This window comes from Passer domesticus, chromosome 2 (genome assembly GCF_036417665.1).
Source record: "Passer domesticus isolate bPasDom1 chromosome 2, bPasDom1.hap1, whole genome shotgun sequence".
Taxonomy (NCBI): domain Eukaryota; kingdom Metazoa; phylum Chordata; class Aves; order Passeriformes; family Passeridae; genus Passer; species Passer domesticus.
In genome coordinates this window covers 16038725-16066595 of record NC_087475.1, presented here as the reverse complement: position 1 = coordinate 16066595, position 27871 = coordinate 16038725, and the positions used below count along the sequence as shown (strand labels likewise).

Genomic DNA, 27871 nt, shown 5'->3' with positions numbered 1-27871 from the left:
AACATCAGCCACGATTTGCAAACCTGTACTATTTTTTCACATAATGAAAGAAACACAAATCCTGTTTCCACAGTGAACTCAAGGAACGGGAAGTTCCACCAGCAAAGGAGAGGGACCCTGCTGCAGGCAGCCCTGCTCTCATGGCAGCTGCAGAAGGGGTCAGGGTCCTTCTTCCCCTGCAGCTTTCCTCACAAGATGGCACTAGAATAAATGGTTAGGACAGGGATGCCAGACCGCAGCAGACAGCAGCTTCAAAGCAGAACATGAATGTAGCTTGAACAGATGAGTGCCTCCTCTGTTCCTACACACAATTCGACAAAATGCTGATGCTTGCCACGTCTGCTGCTGCCACTGCTGGTGGCTGTCTCTGAAGAAAGGAATGCCAGAAACCTGTGCTTTCAAGTGCAAAGTGCTGCACACACACACTTGGTGCTCCCACTGTGTGCTCTCTGCCTCAGCAGGTGTTTTTAATAGTGTTGCTAGTCACTGCCAGGTGGTTTTGCTTGCATCCATTTTTAATCTCAGGATTTTGAGCACTGACTCCAACATTTCTATTAGGGGAGAAGCACTTCCAGAGACATGGGAGATGCAAAGCAAGTGGCAGTGAGCTGTGAGCTGCAGACACACGTGGCACACACAGCCAGGGCTGGCCATGCACCACAGGTGCCACTGGGCAGGGCTGGCAGAGCTCAGGCTCGTCCTCAGCTGGCTCAGAAACAGAGGAGGAGCCTCCAACTTGTGTTTCTCAAAGACTTCTCTTTAAATGACAACTGAAAATTAAGGGGTAAAAATGGTTTCTGCAAGCAGGCAGGCAGGAACTGTCAGAACAGGTGTGCAAAGACAGACTCCCAGCACAGTTTCTGGGCTCCCTGCTTGCCAGCTCAAAATAGAAACTCAGACCTTGCAGGCATTCAGTCTCAGAGTTTACAAATTTTTATCTTATTACAAAGGACAGGTAGACTTAATAATTGACAAGAGCTTCTAGCCCTTCTAGCCCTTGTGTCTACTTCCATTAGTTCTTCTCCATTTCTCCTATCCAAAACATACTGAATATATAAAAAAATAAAAATTTCTGTATGAATTCAGTGCTTTGCAGTAAGGATCCCTAAACACCAGTTAACCAGATCTTACAAGTTGCTGACTCTAGAGCCATGAAAGCCTCCCCCTTTATATTAAATCATTACAGTGTCTGCGATACTCCCTGGGCTGATGGCTGAGTATATAATTTACACTAAGTTGTGGCAAACAGTACTGTGATCTCATCAAAGGATGTTCATGAAATCTAACTCTAATCAAATCCACCGCTGCTAGCCAACAGTAAAAGTTTTGCCTCAAGAAAGTTACAAATACATCTCAAGTGGAAAATGTAAAAAGTACTCTCAATAGTCTCTTCTGAAGTAAGCACAGTTTTCAGAAAGATAAAAATAGCTTTTTAAGACCTTTTATTTTATATTCATCTATCATGGTCTTTAGCATTTCCAAGCTGAAGCCTGAACTCACAAATCAACCCAATATGTTAACTCAGACTAAGAAATGTATTGGTTGAATTAACTTTCCTGTAGTTGTAGAGGTTTATTCTTAGATACAGGAGAGGAAAAAATGATAGCTTGTTAGAACAATGGAAGAACATACAAATTATATCGGGAGGAAGTCCAGCCTAGCAACAGAGGCTTTAGATAAGCTACTACAAAATGAAAAAGGAAAAAAAGAAGTAAGAATAAGCACCTGTTTAAATGTGTTGAAGCTGCAGAGCTGAGGTGAGACATGTGAGACAGGCATTTCTATTTGACCATAAATATTGTGCTGCTTCAAGAGTGTCACCCTGAATTTTCTCAGGACACACAACCTGTCTGTATGCATATTGTATTTCTCCTAAAAACTCATCTGTTGGTGAGTTTGACTGCACGTGACCACGACTTCAGTCACGTGCAGCATTGTAAATCAGTTCACTTACATTTATCACTAATGGAAATTTGTCAGAGCCAAGCCTCAGGAATCTGATTCTGCTGATACACGGCCAGTGGTCGAACTCATCAGCACCAACAGGCAATGAAATGGACTACAAAGCATAAGTGTTTGATTCTTCTATTTTTCTAAAAGAGCAGAGCTCTGATAGTGCTGCTCAAACAAATCTCCCACAACTGCATCATTAACTTCCCTAGGATAATCTGCCTCTGTGATTTTAGAACAAATAACAGCTAAGCAATGAATTCTGCACACCAATAAAACCAATGGGGTTTCACACAATTCCTCAGTTTTGCTTTTTATTGAGAGTTTATTGATCACCTTAAAAGGCAAGGGTGATTATATCCCACATTGTTGCCACTGAGCAAACACTTGAAGCACATTAAACTGCCTGGTGATTTACAGGAGACCTTAATGGCATCTGCTTCTGCTCAGATGGCAGCAAACCTTTCTGCCTTCATGTTCCTGCCAATATTTGTGTAAAAGCCTTTTTAACACCCCAGTAATTCTGTGTGAAATATGATCTAAGCTTATGATTCATAAAATTGAAAACATATTAGAACACACAGTGATAACACCAACAAAATAAGACCCTGCTGATTCTTCTGTAAATGGGACTGACATTTTACATGAGAAATATCATGTTATAAATAATCCCACATTATAAAATCCTCACAGTAGCTTACTGATGCTTCTTAAAAAACAACTGTTGTTAGGAAATATTTTAAATCAAAAAAGTTAAAATTATCATTACATCAATAATACTTCATCAATAACTATATAAAGAAGAAGCAACAGAAAGAGTTTTAGGGTCTCCAAACTTCAGAAAGCTTAAAAAATGAAAACAAAAAGGGGGAATAGAGGAAAGCACTTTTACTTCTTTTTCAGAAGTTGACAAGTTATTGAAAATCTAAGGCTACTTGTAAATGATGAATAAACATAACAGGGCAAAGATCCCTTTAAAAACTACACTGCTTGAGAAAAATATAGATTTGGAACTCTTCATGCATTGCTACACTTTGAACCAGTATGCAGAGCTTTCAGGCTAAATTGGACCTTGCTCGCGATGGCAAACTTAATGCAGGATTCTCTTACACTCAGCATTAAATGCTAAAGAACATGGCAATGACAAGGGAGAAATTTCTTGCAGTGGGGAGAAAAGTGTTTAGGAAGGTTAAGTGGTCTGCAGTCCTGACAGATGTTGTGTCACTGCCTCATGTTTTGGTGCTGGTAGCAGGCAAATACCACAGTGCTGAAGCCTCTGAATGGCACCTCACAAAGGTTAACCTAATCCCAGACAGGAAAAAAGCATCAACAGGAAAGAAGTGTTGTCTTTAGTTATATCTACACATTTCAAACAAAAATGATGGATTGTGTTTACAAAATAAAGCCATTATTTTCTACTAACCATGGCAATTTTGGGAAAATCTGAAGACAGAGGAAGGAAGGTCTGTGTTATAAGTTTCCTGATAATTGTGTATTCCATTTTTGGCTGGGTAAAAAACCTGTTAGCTTTTTGTGCAAAACAAAGGTAACACTTCACATTATTCTAAAGTGGAGTAAGATTTTTCCTTCAAGGAATGAAGGTCACTTCTTAATGACTTTTCAAAGACTTCAAATGAAAATAAATGCTCCTGCAAAGCCCCACATGTGAGTTAGAAAGTCCACCCAGAAACACAAGGCAAGCAGGCTTTGCAGAAGTCAGCAATGGTCAAGCAGTAATCCAGTCTACGTTTTTCCTTTATTTACATTATTCCAGCTCTTCCCTACCCTTTTTATACTAAATGAAAAATAGTCACCTGCAAAATATTAACCAAACGCCCCTCAGCATAATCTAGTTCAGAAGTTTCCATCTCTCTCTGCAGGACCTCCTCCTGTACTGCTGTACCTCAGGGTGGATGTGGGAGTAGGTGCTGTGCTATAAATCAGATCACTGGAATGATCTAGGTTGAAAAAAATAATCTTGCAGGCCAAAAAAGGTACTTGCTGTAGTGCCTGTTTCTACAGACAAGTGGACAAGCATGAATCAGAAGGAGAGAAGTTGCCACACCAGGTATCAAAAGCCCAGGAGCTTCCTAAAATCACTATTGGGGGTGAGAGAAAATCCATCATGTAACTATGCCCATAGCAGAACCTGAGGCTGTGGAAGCCTCTTAACACTTCTCAGCACATCAGTAACTTTATGCAAATCTGAGTGTTCATTTAAAGGAAGGATTTCACAGATTTTTTTTTTTTAGTCGTGACTTCATTGGAAACCATGGATTTCTTTGTTTCTTTCCCTAAAGAACATACTTGAGAGCAATTATTATTTTTTTTTTTAATTTTATCATGCAGCTAACCTCACTGAAATCCATTTTTTGGTCTGAGACAAAAATTAAAAAATGCAGAACCTTGTCTACAGAAAGATTATGAAATAATAACCACAAAGCTTCAAGTTCTGTCCAGTGACAGAACTTAAAACTTTAAGATGAAAACTTCTTTAAACGCAAGATACAATTAAGGAAGGACACATACCTTATCTACTGGGAGGAAGTCGTTTTCAACTTCTATTGACCTTGGTCGTAGTTTTATGGGTTTATCTTTGAAGATATCTCCAAAGCCAACACCTTTGACCTTTTTGGGTTGGATTGTCGTGCCTCCATTGGCTCCTTCTGATTTTGTACTGCAAGAGTCACCACCATCACTCTCAGAGCCTGTAGCATCTTTCAGGCCTGTGAAAAGGAGGGATGAAGGATGTGAAACTCACTATTTTCAGATAAGATTGTGAATGGAAAATGATCCCTCCCACCATCCTCTCGAGGAAAGCGAAACCACAAGAAACAGGTAGAGAAGATGCTCTCAGTGCCATGCACTCATTTTGACTTGGAAAATGACTTTATTTCATCTCATTGGTGTACTGGTTAGAAATTACAATCCACAAATTCACAAAACATGCATATTCCAGCATCAAAACTTCACAAATGAGGATGGTGATTTCTTGAGTACCAAGAAAATCCTTATTCCCCAGGCAAAACCTCATTGGAAGAGACCTCAATAAAAGAAAGAGTTAAATTCAGCTGTAAGGCTCCTATTGTATAAAGCTACGTAAAGCTAACAAGCAGTCAGATCAGGCATGCTGTACCTTAAACCTGTGTGACTCAAGCCAATTATGCAATTAGTATCTAAAGCTACATTACCTAACTGGGAAATATAAAGCTGAAAGCTGTTCAAACAAATTTGCAATCAAATAAGCTGCATAATATGTTCCCTGCTGAAAATTAAACCTCTCTGCAGCACAGACAGCCTCACAAGAAAAGCACCCATGCACACTCTCCTCTAGGAATATAACAGATCAAAACTGACGTTCTGATTTGCATTACTTCTTTCAGTGAATAGGAAAATTTATCTGCATTTATCTGAAAATATCTGTTGCTCAAATAGCAGAGGACACAGATGCAGTAAGGTGATGTTTCAGCCACTTTACAGAAGGGTGCATCAGGTCAAACAGCCACGGGCAGCAAAGTGACCCACTGAAGTTTCCTTCCCTAGACCACTTAAATCTGCCTCCCTACATGAACTGTTTCCAGGAAAACCACAGCAACTACTGCTACTACAACACTAATTCTACCTAATAATAAGAAGCTCAGATCCTCACATTTCCCTAACAGGCACTCATGATGTCACAGATGTGGATCTCGAAAGTCAAAGAAGAATTTCAAGTAAGTTTTTCTTCTTAATTACTTTTATATCAAGGTCGACAAAGTGATTGCAATTGATTTTCATCATAAAAGTCTGACAGTACAGATAAACCACAGAAACCAGTGCAAGTCCTGAAGCCTCCAGGTACACCTTCATGATCCAGGACACGAGAAGCTTATCTGTTAAATGGGTTTCAAACCAGGGTGCTGCTAGGAAGTGAAATCATGTCACATCAGGACTTTCAGCCAAGAACAGGAAAGCCATGATATGCTGCCCTGAGATTTTCTCTATCTTTAACATGAAAGGAGTATAAAAGCAGAATTAGAGAAAGTTCCCAACTAGAAACAAGCAGAAAGACTACAGACTAAACAAAACACTAAACACTTTGGCCCTCTAGCCTCCTGGGTGGCTGCCACACCTATTGGTGAACATCAGTAACATTTCTATCTCTTCAGATATTCAATTCAATTCAAATAACACTGAACAAGTTATTTGCTCCATAAGCTGTGCAGGATTGCAATTTAAATGAATATCAAATAATTATATTACAATACTTTTCTTAAATATGCAAAAGTCTTGATTTCTTTATGTTTTATTTTTCTAAAATAGGCCTGGGAGAAAACCTCAAATCTGGTTAATTATCATATTTATTACGGCATTTAGAATGGTAGCATGCCTACCATCAGTAAAATAAATCTTGTGTACTACTTCTCTTCCAGACCACAGGAAATCATGAACCAGGGAATTTAAGCATTGACTTGGATGCTGCTGGGTGCTCTGGAGAGCAGGAGAGGAGTGGTTATCCATAGCAGAGCCACTGCACAGTGTTTCCAGCAGAGGTACTCGGAGATGCAAGGGTAAATTGAGCCAGACAGGTATAAATCTCCTTGGGCAGTGTGGCAAAGTCACTGGCCCCTTGCTTTGACTTGGGCAGTAACTGAAGGAGCTGTAAATTCTGTACCAGCTGGACCTTCTCCAGTTTTGCAAATTAGTAATTACTGGGGCTCTGGCTAAGACAGAAGCTAGAACCAACTTTATTTACCACTTCTAACTGCAAAGTCGATGGTCAGCAACTGACTATGCTGAGTATAAAACTCCCACAACTCAAAAAACTCAAATTGTTGTGATCGTCCTCTTTTAGCTGAACAAAATATCTTGATAGGGAAAATTACCCTCTGGCAAAGGTTTCTACTGTCATCCTTGCCAAAATCTCAAACTATTCTGTGATGGAGGGAAGAAGCAGTGAAGACACTTTCCCTCCAGAAGTAACTGATAAGAATCCATGACTGCCACTCCCTGAAATGAACAGAAAAGCGATCTTTAAAATAGGTTATTAAAATAGGTTCTCTGCATCCCTGATTGTGGAAGAAGACCTGGACTTTGGTCAGTGGATGGAATTAAAATATGAAAGTAATTGTGAAAATTACTCAATAGGTCTCACATGGACTTCAGATCTTTGAAGTATACATGAAAGAAAGATCAGAAACCTCAAGGGGATCTAGTAAGAATAAAGCTTTTGTTTGTTTCTGGTCATCACTTGTTTTTCATTATGGCATTTTCAGCTTTTATGGCCATTCTTCTGTGGTGAGGCACTACACTTTGTATCAGAAGCCTCACCTCAGACTCACAACAGATTTCCCAAGCATCACCCATCTGTGCTTGATGATAATCCAAGAGTTGTTTGTTCTCTATACTGCCACAGATCTCAGTATACAGTCCTCAAAATGAAAGCTATATAGGAAATAACAGCATTGCTTCTTTTTCTTTTTTCTTTTTTTTTTTAATGAGGAATGGACTGGAGTGTGGCCTGTCCAAACTAAATTGCATTTGAGTGATCAGATACAAAATTCCTTCAAAGTTAAAAAGAATTCTTCCAGATCAGCTGGGAAAATTACCTAATTTAATTATTTTTGACTGACCCAAACTGAGAAGTTCTCTGTACTTAACTAAATAAATCAGTAAGAATAAAAGCCCTGCTTGTGCTCTTAACACAACCTAGAGACAAAGGAAACAAAAGAAAAGAACCGTATGCAATGGAAACTGTAGAACAAATCAGATAAATTGAGGATCTGCAGTAACTTTTAGAAAGAATAATGCATTGCTTGAGTACAGAACAGTCCTGTAGAAAATAGTCTAACATGCTCTTACTATTAAAGGCATGCTAAGGAGACTCTCTCTTACCTTCCTGTCCAGACTCTTCTGATTTGGACAGATAAAAAACTTCAAAGCAAGGATTTGCAACACTATGCCCATTCTTGCCTGATTAATTCTCTCCTCACTTATTTTTTCATTGTGTTGTTCCCTAATACATTTATATGTGTGTGTGTAATATGTGTGTGCGTGTGTAAATGTATAAGTATGTATATATCAGCAATTCTCTTGGTGGACTTACAACCTGGCTCAGGTGATCTTGCCTCTTAAAACCAGAAAAATATTCCTCTTCCAATAACACCAGGGTGTTTTTGTTTGTTTGCGTTTTTATTGGGTTTTGAGTTTGGTTTTTTATTGGTTTGTTTTGGGTTTTTTTTTGTTCAGCTTTTAATGGACTTTTTTGCCACTATGCAAATAGCTTATCTGTGTGGCAGAACACAGCTGGCTGGATAGTTTCTCCAAAACATAAATGTAGCCCATGGACACAGCTGGAATCCAGGCAGGTACCTGAGTGACACAGACTGTTAGATTATGAATTTTAAGTAAAATTTTTTTCTTGAAGAGCTACAGCTATCAGGGAGGTCAGGCTGCTAAATGAACATTAAAAGCTGGAGAGAACTTCAGCGGTCACAGTCCCCCTCTCTTTGCTGCCCAGCACACCCACTCAGCCTGAGACAGCTGTGCTCTACCATGGGCTTGAGCACAAGGGTGAGGCCAGCAGCTCAGCAAACTGCTCTCCTCAGAAACACTGAGAACATCTTGCTCTTCTTGTAAGCCCATTAAGTACTTCAAATAAAGGCAGTATAGGATAAAAGCTACGGTAGTCAGGCCTCTCACTATTTTTTGCTACTTTTTTTTTAAACAGAAACTTTTCTAGAATCTGTCAGTTCTCTGTCAGCATTTGGAGAGCTGACAAACTAAGAACACAACATCAATAAGGTGCTCACTAACATGCTTACTATCACATCAGTCTTAATAACAGCAAAATTTTTCAGAACTTTAATATTTCTCAGGACATATTTCTCAAGTCTTTTTGTAGTGTCACTTCAAATTTTTGGCTCTATAAGCAAAACTGCTATTCTTTTACCTAGATTTATTGTTGCTAAATCATCTGTAGCACCACAAGGCTGAGCTCAAATCTAAGCACTGGTTGCATTTTTCTAGTAAGTTCCTTGAAGTCTCAACAAGGGCACCATCACCAGCAAGGAGTTAAAATTCCCAGGGGCCAACTGTTCCCAGCTTTTGGCTGGAACAAGATATAGGTCTACAGCTTTTTAAAAACACTCAGAATTTTGATTCCTTATTGATTCATTCTCCTTACAAATGCAAGATCATTTAGTATTCATGAAGATTAAATTTTCTCAAAACTGTCTGGTGGAATTTCGCACTTCACACATTTTTTCCTCTATGGGTATATGAGAGAGATTAGTTTCCTCAAGACATTTCAAACACACCACACTCCTGCTATAGCAGTTACAGGTCTTTTGAAAGCAACATTCTGAAATGTACCAAAACAGATTAGCTCAAACAGGGATTAAAAAGAGACCACAACATCAGACTTAATTCAGAAACAGCCTCTCAGAGCTGTGCTGGCATCAAACCAGGATTCTAAATCAAAAAGATAGTTAGGAATGATAAAGGGCTGTGTAACTAAAGCTGTTAAAACAAAAATAAACAGCTGTGGTAAAATTAACTCCATTCAAAGCAGGAAACAAATTATTTCTAAGTAGCTTAAAATGGCAGGGGAGAAAAGGAAATACATTCTAAGGTTACAGAGCTTTCTATTTTGAGCTATGATTTGGCAATTTAATTTTTGTTCTTTTCTGGATTGCTCTCTCTGCTGACAATTTATGGCCCCGAGCAAAAGATGGACCACTGTCACAGTAAAGGCCAGTGGTGTTCTGGCCCTCTAAGCACTTCTCAGCTTTGTTAAGCGGTGGCAGCTGTGCAGAGGCACACACCTGAGACAACGCAAAGGATCTCCTGATTTGGTATGGCAGCCAGAGAGAAACACTGCCAACTGTGTTTAACAGAACAAAGACATTTGTAAACGAAGCTTATTGAGTTTTTCTACTTTTATGGAAGGGAAGGAAAGCAAGGGAAACTATGTCTTTTCCTTCTATTTAGAGAATGACAGCATGGAACGCCCGGGTGACCGATCTGAATGACAAAGGTGGTGAAATTATACATGGTAATTGCAGTAGATTAGACAGGAACTGCCCTTCTTCCTTTTCCTCACATACTGGTGAACACAGAACAAATACCCACATCCTATGTGGTATTAGTCTTGAGTTTGTTTCTATCAAAATCCTGTATTTTGTTGAAGCCATCCCCAACAATATTCCAGTGTTACAAAAAAATCAAACCCAGAAAATTAAATTGGATTCTAAATACTACTGTAGGAGAAAGACATGTTGATTCTTCTTAGTTTAAATATTAATAAATTCATTCTTTCAAAACACAAATTAATGTTTCTCTACCAAGAGTGATTATACACGTACAAATAGCTGAGGCATACTAGCTCAATATTAGTAATTATTTGTTATTCTCAGTCATTCCTTGAAAAAATGTAACTGTGTCAGCTAAATATTTTGTCATTTGCTTTCAACATGTTCATTTTCCTTTGCATAACAGTTCTTGCCACATAAGAAATGCCCCAAGATCTCTATGCTTGCACAAGTGGTCATGCAAGGGGAAGGGGAGCAGTGCCTGGCCCCAGGTTGCAGCATGCATTGAGGGTGATGCAGCACAAGCATCTTCTGCAGCACAAGCACAGAGCCATCAGTACAGAACTGGTGGCTTCCCCACCTCCCCAGCCACTTCCCCAAGTACTGTAAGAGCAAACAGGAACAATCATTCGTTTAGGAGCTCGACAACTGTAGACAACCATTGTCCTCTTCATTTGGGGATTACTTTTTTCACCACCCTCACTAGGTACAGGCACATTATCACACCTGGAAGGAGAGGTAAGCAGCCACAGGCAGCAGGGTCCTTTACGTGCCACTCACCAAGCACCAGTCTTTTGTGAAGCTTGTGGAAAACCACTTGGTAGTGGGAATCCCAAACAACAGAAGGATTTCACATTTCACCCCAGTCAACATCATTTTTCCACACACGGCCCCCAAGCGCATGTCATCTGTACATTTGTTCTCCAGCAAACAGGATGTTAATTTTTAATAATGAAAATTTCCCGCCCCCAATTTTATATTTTTTCTTTCTCAGATGTTATTTTTCATTGCAGCACCCGTAGCAGCTGTGTATTTGACACAAACTCTTTTTTGCAAGCAAGTTGTAACAAAGTGAGGAGAAATACCAAGTTGTAACTGTCTTCAGAACTGTTAAAATCCACATTTTGCTCATTCACTGAACTTTGCTCACATTCCGATGCTCCTAAATGGGGTTTACAACATCATAAATACATCAGCCATATTGATTTCTCTGAACTCTGACCAGTCATAATTCCTCAAGAATTAAGGAGAGGGAGAAAAAAAAGGGGGTTGAAAAAAGTGGTGGAGCATAGAAAACACAAAACACAATTGAGGTTACTCACGAATGTTTCTGTTTCAACGATCCTGATCTTCTTCCATTATATCTAATAGCTATTACTGACAGCATTGTGGATCCACATATAAGGAAAGAGAGGCAAATATTTGTCAAATCAAGCATTTTATCTGCACTGTTCCTCAGTTATTGCATCTTTGAAGAGAAAGAAAGCGAAGCAAGAAAGAGAAACTAAATCAGTAAAAATAAAATAATTAGAAATCCAAGAAGCGTTGTTCGTGGAGGTGCAAGAAACTTGCAGGATGAGAGAAAAGAGGGCTGTGATCAACAAAATGACAAGTCTTTTGTTGCTGTGTGTCTCTCTTCACCCAGCATAAGCAGTAGCAAAGATTTTCTGAAGCAGGTTGATGAGCAGAATGCCAAAGGAGCTGGAATTGTTGCTGAGCGGAGCCTGGCATACCTCATGACCAAGAAAGCCATGTCAGCATATAAAGGCAAGGCTGGGTGTTTCTGCAGGAGATTATCTTGCATATTTCAGTGGAAGGTATCTCTAGAAGCAGCGACCAATTCAACAGCTATTACAGGCCTTGGTTAAGTAAGAAAATATCTTTTAAACGCAGCAGTTGGAAAACAGCTTTCAAAACAAAAGTATTTAGCACTAAGCACTGAGCATGTGTTTGTGAAGTAAAGCTCTAAGCTTGATTACAAAGTTGAGCAACTCCTCATGCAATGTGATACAGGTGAATCCAAGCATTGCCCTGGCATAACTAATCTAAAGTTATGAACCGATTCCAGCTTAACTTACAGAGAAATCAGCAAGCTGAAATTAGAGCAGCTATCAGTTGTTTTAACCAGAGATCCCTAAATGAAAACAATTCTGTGGAATGTCTCCAAATGATTTTCACTGGAGACATAAGCTCATGGATATCTGCCTAAAAATATGGACCATAGCGGAGACATGAAATGGAAGGAGCTGGCTGCACCACCTCTTGTTCAGCAAGAGCATGACGAGTAAGTTTGCAGGAAGTGAGCTGTAAATAGATGGAGCAGGGAGAGTAAGGGACCCTCCTTTTTGTGCGTTAGTTTAGACAAGAGCATCTCTGATAGTAACAACAGTGCAAACCCTTGTTTTGTTTAAGACTTCCCCATTTGACCTGATTTTGTGTATTCCTCAGTCCCAGTTCCAGCCCAAAAAGCAACAAACAGGCCATAAACGTATCTGGATATCTGGCCTTCTGAGATGCACCTTTATGGAGAAAGTAACACACCTCTGCAGCATGAAAAAACATGCAAGTAAGTCTCAACCAAATGCCAAGGGAGGTAGAATTAAACCTCCAAGTAAACCAACTCCAGGTAGTATAAACAGATATCTTTTATCAGCTTTAAAAACAAAGTTTAAATGGGTGTTTGCCCAGGGCAATGGGAGACAATCTACTGTGGGTTAAGCTGCCTTCTTGCAGCTGGTTATCAAACTTTCCTCTAGACACCCATCCACTCCTGCACTCTGAAATCAGTTTGATGCAATTTCTTTTCTGTGGCATGGCACAACAATGGGCCAGTATGATTAACAAGAAGAACTAAATGCAGAGCTCTAGCACAACTGGAAATGTGAGTGAATTCTTCCTGGCTTCAGTTATGCTTAGTTTAGATGACTTGAGAAGAGGGGAAGGATGATTTAGCCCTTAATGAATAACAGGCAGGGCATGGAGAGAAGGCTTTTGGAGAACTTTGAAAGGTAATGTTAGGGCAGCATTACCCAGTAAGATTGTGAAATTAAAGGCTCCAAAGGCAGACCTTGAATCCGATTTGAAGCTTCATCTTTATGTCCAAAGTCAAGCATACTGGAAATTAACTTCATAAATCCGTATCATGCTCATCAGGTGGGTGGATTAGAGGACATGAGGGTCTAAGAACTCTGCAGGAAGCATGAAATTTGAGTGATTGATAAGCAGTCATGGAGATATAAGGTGAGAAGCAGCACAAAAATTTGAAGACCACCAACCACATGGTCTGCTTCAGGCAGAGCAAGGGCTTGGTTGGAGCTTCCAAAGAGCTACAAAATGAATTCTGGTAGACAGGGAGATAATTTTCCACAAGGAAATACTCAGAGCTGCACACATTTACAAAGATTTTTGTTAAAAAAAAAGATCAGATTTGTTGAGAAAAACAAAAAAAAAAGATGTGAAGGGAAACTATCAGAATAAAATAATGTGACTTTAACTTCATCCTTTGCTGTCAACATGCATAAGGCAGAAGTCCTCAGAGGTAGAAGACCAAACACTCCCACCCATTAAGGAGGAAGAAGGGCAGCACAGCATGGATCCTCTCAAGAGGAAGCTCTCTGGGGAAAAGCAGATGCCAAAGCTAGCACAACATCCTGTTCACTGGAAGACAGGACTGAACACTTTGCACTTAGGCACACCAAATGTGAATCTTCTAGCTTGATTTCTCCATGAGGAAACAGGTGGAAGGACAGATTTCTGTCTTCCTTGCTTCCTCTGTCTTGCATCTGATATAAGCATTCTCTCCTTTTCTATATTACCAGGGCAGTAAAAGAACATGAAAAGCAGGATGTGCCCTTCTTTTAAAAAGCAGAAGCCAAAAACCTGAACATGAAATGAAAAGAGCTTTCTATCTTCTACTCTCCTTGGCAGAAAAAACATATCAGCCAGAATGCTGTGAGTAATAACTGTCAAAGACAGAATGCCAAATGAAGAGCATGCAGTAAAAATAATTTTTTTTAAAATCACCAAAAAAAAAAAAACAAACCTCAAAACAAATCAAAACCCAAAATATCCTTTAAGAAAAGCAAAGCATACTTTATGAATTCAACAATCACAATGGGAACTTTATTTTTAGAGCAGACTGACTTTTAATTCAAAAATTAGTGGTGATTATCAACAGTCTTCTCATTAGTGATGGGACTAAATGGTCTTAGATTCCATAGCTGAGACCAAAACATCCAATGTAACTCACAATTTACTGTGGGCTTATGCACAGACACTGTATGGACACAGAACACACACATGCACAGGAGGAACAGGGGCATTCTCATTGCATTAAGGCTGGGCAGTTCATCAGCAGCAAACTGACTTCAGCTTACAGACAGATATATGCACGTAGAGTAGCCATAAGTGGGTAGCAGTGGCACAATTTACAAGTGTGGATAAATCAAACAAGTTCAGAGGACTGAAGCTTTGCTTGATGATTTTGGAACACACTCACTGTTATAACGTCTGTAGCTGTCAATCTTTGCCGGTGCCACTCTGTACAGAATTGTCCCTTCAAAGGCAGATTTTCCTGACAGCAGGCAAGAGAAGGAAAGACAAAAAAAGAGAAGGGGCAGGGTGGGGGTAAAGAGGTCGAATGATGGTAAAAAGAAGGGAAAGGAAGACGTTTTAATCTGTATTTTCAGTCACTGACATTTAAAAGCCTCATTAGCAAAATGACGAGAACATTAACAAACATATCTGATTGTACATGAAGTTAAAATGTTCTTACTGCATGTATGTCAGATAACAGAATCTCATGATTTTGCTAAACCCGTTATTTACAATGTCCAACAGAATGCATTCTTCTTAGGTTTGGTCTGTTGTCCATCAAGTTGTGAGACTTGCAAGTAAAATTATTTGTCTGTTTTTTGCAGCCTTGCACAGGGGAATCCTGAAAAAATATTATTACTGCAATGATGTACTCACAGTGGCTCAACATTCCTGCTGCAGATGTAGTGCACTTGAACAAGCACAGCTGACATCCAAACAGGGCAATGAAATACTCACATCTCTTTAATGTACCAGGATCTGTGAGCATCAGAAATACTGCAACTTTCCAAGATCACTTATTGGAAATATTTTGAACATGGGAACTGGTCTTAAACAGTGCTTAGTAGGAAGAGCAAGATAGTAAAACCTGAATAAATCGGTTTTTCAAATAAAGGCTTAATCAAGTGTGACTTGGCATTGACATTAACAAAAACAAAATCCTCAAATTATGAGGGAAAACAGTAAAACTATAAAAACCAAATCCCAGGTCTCATCTAAGATATTTAAGATAACATTTTTATTACAAAATCCATTGATTATTTTTTCATTGCTAGTGAGATAGCTCATGCTCTGATATTTAGGACATGAAATTCAAGTGAAGGTAAAGGCATGAGCAGCCGAAGTGTTTTGTGTGTCAGGTTTAAAAACCCAGGCAAGCCCAAGAGCACACCAATGCCAGCTTGTTCCAAATCCCCCCTAGGTATACCATCACAAAAACTGATGTCTTTGGTAAAATTTCATAGCAAAATAGCCAGTATATGTGAATTGTCACAACACAGAATCACACCCAGTTTGGTACTAAAAATGAGTGGGATTTTTTTCTCCTGTATATCATTCTGTTGGACTTTCAGACAATAAAAAGCTATACTTATTTATATATTATAATAAGCTAATTCTTTTGTTCTTGCAGCTTAATTAATAACAAAATGTTTCCATTGTCTTATGTAATGTTTACGTAATGTAATGAGGAAGTAAAAATGCAAGAAATCCATCTTTACACTTTCTTTTTGCAGGATACCATTCAAAGAGTGCTATTAAACAGTCAAACATCAACTGCTGAGAGAAACGTTAGTTAAGCTTCATGACACTGTGGAGAGCCAGAGAGACAGTAATGGAAATCTAAAGTTTTATGAACTCAGAACAGAGGAGGTTGCCTGACTGAAGCACCAGCTGATGAGTCTATCATCAGTTCCACCTCCAGCAGCCAGGACTTTTCAGGGGTCATCACTAACAGGTTCCAGAAATAGTTGATAGATACCATGAGGCCCAGCTGCACCTTGGAGAATGCACATCAGAGACAGCAAATACAAAAAGCCACCTTCCAGTGCTGTCATGACACTGCTGTTAACATACTAAATGCTTTTTGAAATAACCTCCTCAATGTGAAATTGTGATTATCTCAAATAGAATTTTTTCACATGTCAACCTTTTGCTTCTCAACAGGCTGGATTGACAAGAAGTGGCATTGAAAATAGTCTTAAAATTAATACTGTATCTCTGAGAAACATTGAAAATAATCTTGTAGTCCATGTATCTAATATAGTAATAAATTGATAATGCATACTACTTGTTCATGCTGTAACAGTTGGCCCAAGAAAAGCAATGTTTTCATTTAAGAGCATGCTTTAAAGAGCAAGGAACTGCTGTTTACTCCGAGTACCTGATCCTATCTGTACTTACATTCCAAAATGTGCCCTTGAAGACAAGAATTTGGCAATCACCTTACAGATGGGACAAATACTTTAAAATCAAACAAACAACCTCCCAGATATTTAGCTCTTGCAACAGTCTTGCTTTCCAGCCTGCTGAGCACACACCATCGAGGGGAGGCACAGGTTCCCAATTCTTTCCAAATAAGGTTCAAGCTAAGTCCCACAGTCAGGATTCAGAAATATTTGGCACTTCTAAAACTAGCCCCAGGCATTTTCAAAAAATGAAAATTTTGCTCTGAACAAGCTTCTGAGGTTAGTCTATGGCAGAGCATGAAAAGAAACCAAGATAATTTCTTCTGGCTGTTTACTTTGATCTACCATAAAATTTACATGGACACAACAAAACCAATGAAATCAGGCTTTTTTCGGTCCATTGGGGCTGGTGTAGATTGTAACAGAAAGAGAAATATGGATTTTTATTAACTTTATTCCTAAAAAGCCAAGTTATGTAATTTTTTTCTGTATTTCTTTTTCTTTGAGTTCACCAAAATTACATTTGCCTTTCAAAAATTCTCTTTATAGATGGTCAGTAAAACGTGATTTAAAAATCAAGTTTAATTAAATTTAACCATGACATTAAATTTAATTATTAACTTAATATTTGTGGGTTTGCACAGTGCCAGTTCTCCACATATCCCGTGCTATTTTCCCAGGTCTCACAGTAAATCTGCCAAGTATTACCTTATCCATTTTACAAGCTGGGCTGAACAGTTCAAGGGTGCTGCTCAAGACTGCAGAGCCAAACCCCAACCCTTTCAGGCTCCTCTGAATGCTGAGCAGAACCTCAGTGGCTGCCCAGGGTCTGAGTTCAGTGCCTGGGTACCCCTCACCCAAGTGCCAGCTCCATAATCTAGAATTCATATTCAAGGATTCCACCTTGCCAAGTCCTGTGATACAGAGGCACTCAAAATTTCCAGAGAAACAAAAAGGAGTTACTGCAGGTTTAAGGTGCTGTCACATCTTGTCATCCATAGAGGAAGGAGCTGACTGAGAGGCATGGATACACAACTTTCTGACATACAACCTAGAGCATTTCAGCAGTGCTACTAGCCTGATGGCCAAATCTTCCTTGTTCATTTTCTACTTTACTATGTTTTTAGATTAAACATGAAATGAGATTATCATTCCTAGTCAGTTGTGTAAAGTTGTTAAAATTTTTGCAATCTCATTACGCAGACTTTCAAATCCAGATATGCAGTGTGCCTGAATACAGCCCCATGAAGCACTATATGTTGGAGAGCTACAGGTGCATCAATCACCTAAGCCACACACAGAAAAAATTGAATTTATGTCTATTTCCTATAATTCTCCTAAGGCAATGCAATTCTTAAATTGATAATTTTATTTGAAGAAAAAATAAATTTAAAAAAAAATCCCCATAACAATCTCAGCATTCCTTGAGTCACTGTCTCTCTCTCAGAAGGTTTACAGTGTTCTTTTGTTTTATAGGTATATCTAACAGCTCCTCATCTTAGATGGCCACAAAGCACCTCCAAAGAATTAAATTAAATACAAAAAAGTAGGAAACCCATCTCCCACCTACAGTTACTTAAATTTATTTAAAGATGCAAAAAACAACATTTGTCTTACTGCTGTCTTCTCCATAAAAGTATCACAGGTTTGGGTTCCACTGAGAGTCAGCACACAAACCCAAGACTGAGCAAAGCATGGGCCATAATGGACACCAAGAGTTAATGCTTTGTGGCTGCTTTTGCACACTCCAATGTATGTTTTTGTTAAGAGTGATTTCTAGGATGCTTATGAAGTATACATTACTAAATAACCTGAAAAGAAAGAGTACTCATTCATTCATATAGAAAAAATTTGGGTATTCCATTCTGAACATTATCACCTGCCTTGTTCACTTATATAGTACCAAACAATACAGACTCCAGAGCTGAAATTACTCTACACAATTAGTTCTTCCAAGACTCACTGTGTTTACAATTAACATAATTCATGATAGCATATATCATTATAGAAAGTAGTTTGCAATCTCACAGAAACCATCACTTTAAAATTTTAAAGTTTAAAATATGTTCATCCCAGTCTGAAGGAATGTTACATTTAAATAACTTGAACAGCACTGACCACAAGACTAGGTCACCAGTACACATTCATACATGAAAATATCCTCCATTACAAAAAATAGAAAATATTGTCATCATTGCAAAAGTTAGGGCTTTCAGGATCTTATTTTTGTGGTATGGAATAAGGGTGACAAATTTGCCTTAAGTGGAAAAATAAGGAATAAAGAAAAAAGTGTTATAATTTTCTACCTTTTATTGACAGAGTAAATGATAAAGGTTTTGGTAAATTTCCGCTGAAATCAGCTTACAAAGATCTTGGTAGTCCTTTGACTTCTGTTTATTCAGAGATCTCAGGAGAATGCTATAAAACAATGAACATCTGCAGTGCTAAAAATAGGAAGACCTTGGCAAGTATTGTGGAATTTGCCTGAAATATGCAAATAGAATTGACTTTTTTCTCTGAAAATTCAGATTTGATCACTGAATTAGGGAAAAAAAAGAGTAATAGCTGCTTGAAGAACACAAAAAAACCATGAAGACCAACAGCTTTCCATTTAATGTAACAGCACACTTTTGGTTCAGGTTATTCTCCAAGAGAAGTTACAAATAGAACAATCCACTCCCATGCTTATACTATTGCAAACTTAGTTACCAAACATGCTTTTCACCTGCAGCAGTACTGGCCCACTGTACATGAGAGAACAAAGTCCATGTCCCAGTTCTGGCCTTTTTCCCTTTGGCTGCTGGGGCAGTGGGTGTTGGAGGTGATAGAAACATGCTCAGCACCTGGAGGGAAAAAGTGCTGCATGTCCTACACCAGTAATTCTGAATCCTTAATCTATTGGAGTTGTTATAGAAAGCATGGCACTTTAATCCCTCCGCTTTAAATAAGCCACTTTGTACTTTCCACGTCTAAGGACAAAAAATCCCTTGTAGGTAATTCTGAAGTACAAATGCAGTCATCATCATTGCCTTCTCTCTTCTCTTAGTCTGTTGTGGCTCAGCAAGTCTTACACAGCTCAGGGAGCACTGACAAGGTTGCAACTCAGGTAGCACTGCAGGTATACATAAATCATCATCATCTGACCCTTTCGGCATAAATTAAGAACATGGCATTCAAAAACACTTCCAAGCAAGAGATAAGAATGTGCTATCCTATCAATGTGTTTTGAGCTAAAGACACAAACATACATACAGAACATCAATAATAAATTTTTCCTTACTTGACTTCACTTGCTCCTCCTGTGCTATTCCAACCTCATCAGAATCAGAGAGTTCCTTTATGAAGTTGGAAGGAAACATGCCAGTCTTTCCATTAAGTATACCTTCCCACCAGCCCTCTTCCACCTGCACCAAGACAAAAAAAGGGGGTTTTTACATAAACAGCACTCTACTGAGTACCATTATATACATTCAATAAATTACAGTAACAGCTCTGAATAGTTTATATTAATTAATTTCAGGTATAAGGAGCACGTGGCATGGGCTCCAAGTCAGAACACCTCTCTTTTTTTCTTCATAAGTGAAAACAAGAGAGATGCATGAACCCATCAGTAAATGTCAGCAGTGCTGACAGCAGTCAGAAGCACAGACAAGCATTAAATGAAAGGATTAAAGAGCAACTAGAGAGCACACAGAGTCTCTACATTTCAATTTTTATGGATATCCATTCAATCAGTAAATTTTCAGTGCACACTGTATGGCTATTCAAGACCATCTTAGTGGATGTGATTTGCAGATTCTGTTTGAATTCCCTAAGTAATTAATGGTGAAAGAGAAACACCTACAAAGGGCTACCCAGAGAATCTAATTTAGTTATCTTAATATACAAAAAACATTCTTGCCTTCCCCATCAAAATCAGAAATTCTGTATTTTAGAAATTAAGAATTCTGCTACAACATTCATGTGTAAATGTAAGAAACCTGCGGAGAACAAAGAATGGTACTAATGCATATTTGACTCGAGATTTACGAAGAGGTACTGAAATACATCATAATAATGATAGTGTCAGGAGGAGCAAGGACACTACCTAGCCAAAACCCAAGAGAAAATACCACTTTAAAATCACAAACTCCCTCCTCTATAACCCATTCAGGATTGAATAGTGGTGTCAGGCAGTGAAATGACAGCCCTTAGAAATGCCTTTAGGTTATAATGGCACCACAAGAAATGACTGATTATATGCATCAGCTAAACACATTCTTGATAGATAAATGTTTTTCATCTGTCAGACACTGTCCCTTCACTAAAAATATGACAGGAGAGGACAGTGTAGGTCTGTGACACATCAGTCTCCAATAATGTTTGACTCACATCTTTTCCTCCTACCTTCCCCCCAAGTTATGAAAAGAGAAAGTTAACTTTACTGTTGAAAAACAACCCCACACTTTAAATGAAGCTAGCTAATTATCATAGAAAAAAAGTCTGTCTTTTCACTTATCTGTGAAAAACTTGAGTCCTTAGGAGAGAAATCTTATAATAATACAAGCAAATATTTCCTCAAAATATAGAGGAATGTGTGCATTTTTCTCAATTTAGCTACATGAGATGTTTTAGTAAAAAAACCCCACATTTCTTGATCTCACAAGTTGAATTTTTGTTTTAATTTGAAAGTAGTTCAGACCAGACTTTCATTTAATCTCAAATGACAAAACTTCCCCTCTCTCAATGCCTCAGTAGTACTGGTGAGCTCCAGAGCATCTCTGGCAATTATCTTGTTCTTCTTACTATCCTCCTGCTACTTGAGAAGACAGAATACATATATATCACTCAATCACTGCAGGCAGGTGGAGGTTTTTCACATCACAGGATCAGAGTCTCTAAAAGGTAATATTTGCTTTCTTCTCGCCAGACTAATAAAAAGCAATATGGAAAACTGAAACTGCATGATACACAGCACTCAGTCTACAAATTATATCTCTAAAGACCATTTGATATAAATGCTATACTCCACATAAAATTATGTTGTTATATAGAAAATACACAAAATGGCCAAAACTCTTTGAGCTATAAAATATTTCAATTTTTCTAGTGCAGTATTTCCATGTGGCTATATTGGTTAGAGCTAAGTATGAAACAATAACTGCATTAGCTGATTGACCAGAAGATTAATAAGAGGATTTACACAGTTCCCAAGATCCCTGCTATGCAAGATGCTGAGATTACTTGGCAAATAATGTGACCAATATCATTCAGTTCCATCTCTTCCTCATATAATTTTTGCTTGCTTACTTCTTCCAGAGTAACACTTCAGAGTTTTCTTACAGCTAACATTAACACTCTTTATGTGATGTGTTGATCTGTGGATCTCTATGTATAGAAGTAAATATATATAAAGATCTTCACACAGCTAAATCTAAACTGCACATGAATATGCTTAGATCATTCATTAGCTTAAGTTTTTCATCTGACTGAAAAATTAGTAGTCTGAAAATATAATGTTGTATTCAATAATTCTATAGTTATTCTATAATGTTGTATTCAATAACTCAAAAATTCAGAAAAAAATCTAAAGCAAAACCCAGGGGTTTCTTCCACAAGGAAAATGCAGAATCATGTTAGCAAGGCATTAGAGTCTGAGGTCAAACTGGGCCTCCCAAAGATCTGTTAGGGAATTGTCATCAAAAGTATCAAAAGCTTTAAGTATTTTAAACATTAAACCTGCTACATATCCTTAAGCCTCAAAACACACCAGCTAGGGATGAACCCATACAATATAAGACATTAAAATACCTCCAGGATCTAGTTAGCCCAAACTGGGGCATTCCATTACCATATGGTTTGAAAAGTTGCAATAATTCACAGCCAATATAACCTTACAAATGAAAATCCATTATTCATGGGGGGTAATCCATCTGGAGGCACAAAGTCAATAAAATTTGTTATTATGCTATTAAAACAAAGTGCTTTCAGAATTTATACATTCATGTCCTGATTTACACCCAGCATTCATGTGCTGAACCAAACAATCTAAAAAGAGAAGGGCTTCATTTGGCAGTCCATGTCCCTATGCTGGAAAAGAAGTTCTACCAGCAGCTGCTTGCCAGAAAATCTAGGACTGCCACCGTAAGCTACTTGCTTACACCTTGCTATATAACTAATAGTCTAAAGTTGTTAAATGATTAAAATGTTCAGCTCTTTGGAATCTCTGACCTCAAGTGTATTTCCAATAAATTCCTCTATTGGCCTGTTCCACAAGATGTTCTACAACCTGCAGCTTTGCCTATTAGGCTGACAGATTACTCACAGCTTAGCTAAGGCAAATGAGGGAAGCTCTGAGTCAGGAAAGGTTTCAAAGGGAAGAAAGTCTCCATGGATCATAACAGCGTCTTTCTGAGCTGTTGAAACTAAAACACAGTCCCAGGAATCAAAGCAATGCCAGAAGCAGGCAACAGGAGAGAGAGAAGCTCAAGGTCAACAGATTTTCTTTTGCTTTGAGAGAACTAGAGCAAAGAAAGCAAAGGAAAAAAGCTCCCTTAGTTTATAAATTCTAATGGAAAACATTGAGCTCAAAGGACAAAAGCAATCACATGTTGAAAGGAAATTAAAAACACAGATTCCCAAGAGGCAAAATAAACAAATCACATCCACTGCCAATGGGAAAATAAATTTTGGAAGCAAGACCTCAAGAGAAGATGGTGCCTACAGTGCCACTTGATGGCTTATTCTGGGAGTGCATTCAGAGAGAGCCATGCTCCTAAGGTGTCAGCCATCCCTTAGGATTCTGGTACAGGAGAATATATCTGGAAACTGGTAACTCGGGTGCAGAAGGTAAAAATTAAAAATGCAGAAGTACTTTGTACTAAGGAATCTTTTCAGGGTTCTTTATTTTGAAGTGTCAAAATGTGCTTTGGGAATGTTTGTGTGTTTGACTTTGTGGTTTGGGTTTTCATTGGGTTTTTTTAATATCATCTTCTAAACAAGAAACTAAGGGGCTGTGAAAGCAATCATGTAGAACTTGGATGACCTTATATAGACTCAGCAATACTTGCACCCTTATTTCCCAAAAAAAGTCCCCTACAATATGAACTAACCAAATAAGAAGTAGTCATAGAAATCCTCGTGAACAACCTGTTAGAAGAGAATTTGGAAAAACTGGCACAGCATTCAACAGAAAAGTAACTGAGGCATGTGAAACCCCAGAATTCATTCCCAGCTGTTTTCTTGCAATTTATACAGCTCTGTATTTGTGGCACAGACCATCCCCTCACTAATGTTAAATATTCATTCCCCTTTCAACTCTACAGATACCAAAAGAAGTCACTGTAAAAAAAGTCCAGCTCAATCCCCAGTTTATCTTGTTCTTGGAAATGGGTTGAATCACTTTATCTGATAACAAGACCAAAAAACACCCATCCACTAATCTTGCAAATAAGAAGCAACAGATTTGTCAAAATCCAGTTTGCATTTTTATAACTTCAGAACAGTAAGGATTTATCAGGTAATATATGGCAATGTTACCTAAAAGTCCAAGAATAAGCTCAGTGGTATCACAGAAGATCTCAGTCAAAGACTTGTGAGCTTAACTCCATGCACTACACCTGGCCAAAAAGCTGTCTTAGCAGGAGGAGGCCAAAAGGTACATAGCAGCACAGTGACAGAGCAATCCCAAATGCAAGCAGCTTCAGAACTCTTGAATGACATGCCAAACATCCTTACTGTCATGCTACAGGTTAATTATCTGGCACCCCATGAAAGTGTAAGGGTGAAAGATAATTGGAATTCAGATATCTGCATTTAATAAGACAATTAGTTACAGTTGTATTTTGGAACAACTGTAATTAGAGTTAGAGCTAATGAGGTAGGAAAATGACAAGCAAAAAGCTATCAATCACACAATAAATGTGAACATAAACAATGATGGAAATGCTTCTCTTGTTAGTTTTAAATGTACTTTTAATTTAAGTCTGTTAATTAATGTCTCATGGGTATCAGTGTCTCTGCAGTTAGAGAAACCTATTTTAATGACGAGCATTTTATCTATTGTGCTGAATGTTTGATCTTACTATAATTAATTTCTAACTAGTTAGGACAAATAGGAAGGAACTGTGAATTCTGAACACACACACACACCCTCTAAGGATACCCATCTGGTGACAAGTTCAAAACTCACACTTGGTGTTGTTTCAATCCACTCTACAGCCCCAAATCACTTCTTCCACAACAGGAATTTCTCATTTAACCTACTCCTACTATAGGCACAAAAACCCTTTCAAAACCTCTTATCCCATCTCTTGGCACCAGGAAGAAGGATCTGGGTAGCTTTGGATGCTATTACATATGCAGAGAGGGAGAAGGCAAGACATCCTCAGCACATCCCCATGTGATGTCAGTGTAACCTATTTTCACTGGGAATTTGGGGAAACATATTTGGACACTGTTGGAGGCATCTGAGACTTGTGCTCCCTTCTGTCAACCCTGTGCTGGAGGCAGAGATCTTGAACAGGCTTGAGGAGAAGCAGAACACATTTCTTTAATAATGAAGTCAAATTAGCTTTTCTTTGCAACAGGAAAAGCTTAATGAGTTGTTCAACCAGAAGCAACATTTAACATGTTGGGCTTTTTTTCTCAATAACTACATTAAGATGTATAAGATGGTATTTTGACCTAAATACCAATTTTATTTGCTGTAACTCAGTTAGGAATTGATTTATTTTCAAGTAAACAGAAATCCATGGAGATTTTAAAATATTAATCCAAGTCAATTAAACCAATGAATTCAACTGACACAGCTTTCTTAGAAAGATACAAAAAATACTATCTGTGGGAATTTGAGACCTATTCATGAATAAAACGATGGGATAAGAGAAAAGAACAACTGGAAATGGAAAGTGAATTACCATTATTGTTCCAATTACTGAACTGCTCTAAATAATGTGGAAGACATCACCTAGTTTTTAAACCTAAGTAATGATAAACAAAACATATATTTGAATAATTTCAACTTGTTTCATACGTGGAAAGGCTTTTTCTGGTTCTTTGGGGCAATTTTGTACAATAACAGAGCATGATTTTGGTCATTGCAAAAAAACCCTCAACTTCCACAACTGAGGAAGACATGTTTTTTAAACAATAAGTCACTCACAACAAATATTTATAATTTGAAATAAGAAGCATTGTATAATGACAAAACCACTACGAATTCTGTTTCAATGCAATGACTATTTATGCAGCATTACTTAAAAGCCAAAGGGCTAACAATTAAATCAGCACATTCATTGGTGCAACTTTCTGCATCAAGTTCCTGTTTCAAAAGACATATTCTGCTCTACTTTTTTGAGGAATTAATACCATTTTGATAACAGCAGAAGAGGAAGTTACAACAACTGTTCAACATCAACTGCATGGTATCAACCATAATAGAAAATAAAGGTCCCACAACAATACTTCCTGAAGCACTGAGAGTTTCTATTTAATTTCCTATTTTCCCTGTTCCACCATCTAATATACTTTCACCCAAAAGAAAAACCCAACTGGGTTTCAAAAAACATGCCCTTAACTATAAGTACACACATGCAAGTACATGGAATGTTTCACTTTTATAGTTCTACATTTTTCAATTTTAATGCTGATATTTTCAGTCTCTTTTGGATATAAATAAATCACGTATGTATAATTAAGTTTTTCAAATTTAAAAAGCTACAAGATACATTCCATAAGAGATGCCTAGTGTGTCATCTAAATTATTTAATCATATAATTCATTCAGTAGAATTAATTTGTTGGCTGGATACGAGGAAAAGGTTTTATTCCATCAATTTACTCTTAAAAGATACAGACTTAAAACTTTTAAGTAGTATTTGCGTGGCCATGTGAGGTGAAATATACCTCAAATTGCCCAATGAAAACAGTTCATGTTATGTCATGAAACTCATTAAAATATGGAATTTACAATATGTTCAAAATATGCTCTTATAACCTTGAACTCCCCCATTACAAAACTGCTCAGAGACAGAATAAGGTCGGTTAAGTGACACATCATGTCTGGTCCCAGGGGAAGAATGATGTGCAGAGCTGCTGTGCACAGCTGGTTAGAGCAAAACCAATGATCACTAAGCTTCTTACATTCAGATGTGAGAATTTAATCTCTTATAAGAAAATGCTGAATGCCATATAGATTACAGTAGAATTTATATTCTTTTCAAATTGATTGCTAAAGTGACAGATGCAGGAAAAAGTAAATTAACTATGTTATCCTTGACAAGAAAATAAATGTTGAATTACTGCTGAGTCATGGCAGAGGAAAAAATCTTACAAATAAATGATACAAACTGCAATACATGTTATGCTGGCTGCCTGAGCAGACTAAAGTCTTCCTTTAAAGCCAAGCAAATAAGAATAAAGTAGTTTAAACACATTCTACTTAAAGGATGCATCATTTTGATATCATTTATCATTTTGATATGGGTCCTCATGCTGTCAAGAAGATATTTGTAAAATTGCTAATGGAACACTGAAGGTATTGAGAGCAAACACCATTTCTTCATCCTGCAGCCAGAGTCACCCATGCAACCAAAATCTGTCTCTCTGTCCAAGCTTGCATAATTTGTTCCCAGTTTGTGTAATTAATTTTCCACATCCAGTTCTAACCAAAATAAGTGCATCTTGAGTCTCTAAATATTTTGTTGAGGATTTTTATTTGGTTTTTGGGGTTTTAAAAAAACTGATTAAGACCAAAATGAAATTCTTAAAATTTGCTGCCAAAGATGACAAAAGGTGAACTCTAGTAGAAATTCAAGTAGATTTCTTAAATGTCTTTAATTTTGCAAAGGTAATTTTTCCCTGTGGCTGACTTACTAAAACTGTGAAATGTTTCTTCTGCTATAATCATTGGTTCTTCAGAGATACAAACTCAAGAGCTATAGAGGTATAAACTCTGTAACACAAACTTGGAGCTCTTACCCTGAACAGAACTCTGAAACATTAACTGATGTAAAACCAGCAGAAATGCAACAGGGAAAAAAAAAGTCACAAAATCCATAAGAAAAAACCAACATCCCCTAATTCCTAACAGTAACCCAAACCAGACAGGTCAGGATAGCAGAGAAGAAAAATGTCGGGTTTAAATTATGCACTGAGGAGCTTAGCATGCACAAGACATGTCAGAAATGCGTGTATATTCAATTAAATATACATGTGTATGTATATTCAATTAAAGATGTGCTCACCTCTCCCACAACTTCAATGATGTCACCAACTTTTAATTCCAATTCATCTTCATTTTGAGGCATGTAACTGAAAGCCACCTGACATCTTCTTCTTCTGCTTCTCTCTCCTGAGGGAGATAAAGGAA

General features: G+C 37.9%; 1 protein-coding gene across 9 annotated transcripts in view; it reads right to left on the bottom strand.

Annotated features, from left to right (window-relative positions):
- The window catches only part of SH3KBP1 (SH3 domain containing kinase binding protein 1), a 210901-nt gene that overhangs the window by 76992 nt on the left and 106038 nt on the right, over positions 1–27871 (bottom strand). For 6 of the 9 annotated variants that reach the window (XR_010355536.1, XM_064407525.1, XM_064407523.1 and 3 more), the window contains 4 exons: positions 27747–27853; positions 19803–19926; positions 14521–14595; positions 4480–4676 (listed from right to left, as the gene is read on the bottom strand). Coding sequence is in view for 8 of the 9 variants with exons in the window: in XM_064407525.1 (XP_064263595.1) it covers positions 4480–4676; positions 14521–14595; positions 19803–19926; positions 27747–27853 (503 nt within the window). In the remaining variant the exon portion in view is untranslated. Of the gene's footprint in view, positions 1–4479; positions 4677–14520; positions 14596–19802; positions 19927–22826; positions 22846–27746; positions 27854–27871 lie in introns of those variants that run through there. The other 3 variants (XM_064407530.1, XM_064407524.1, XM_064407531.1) reach the window with 3 other exon arrangements.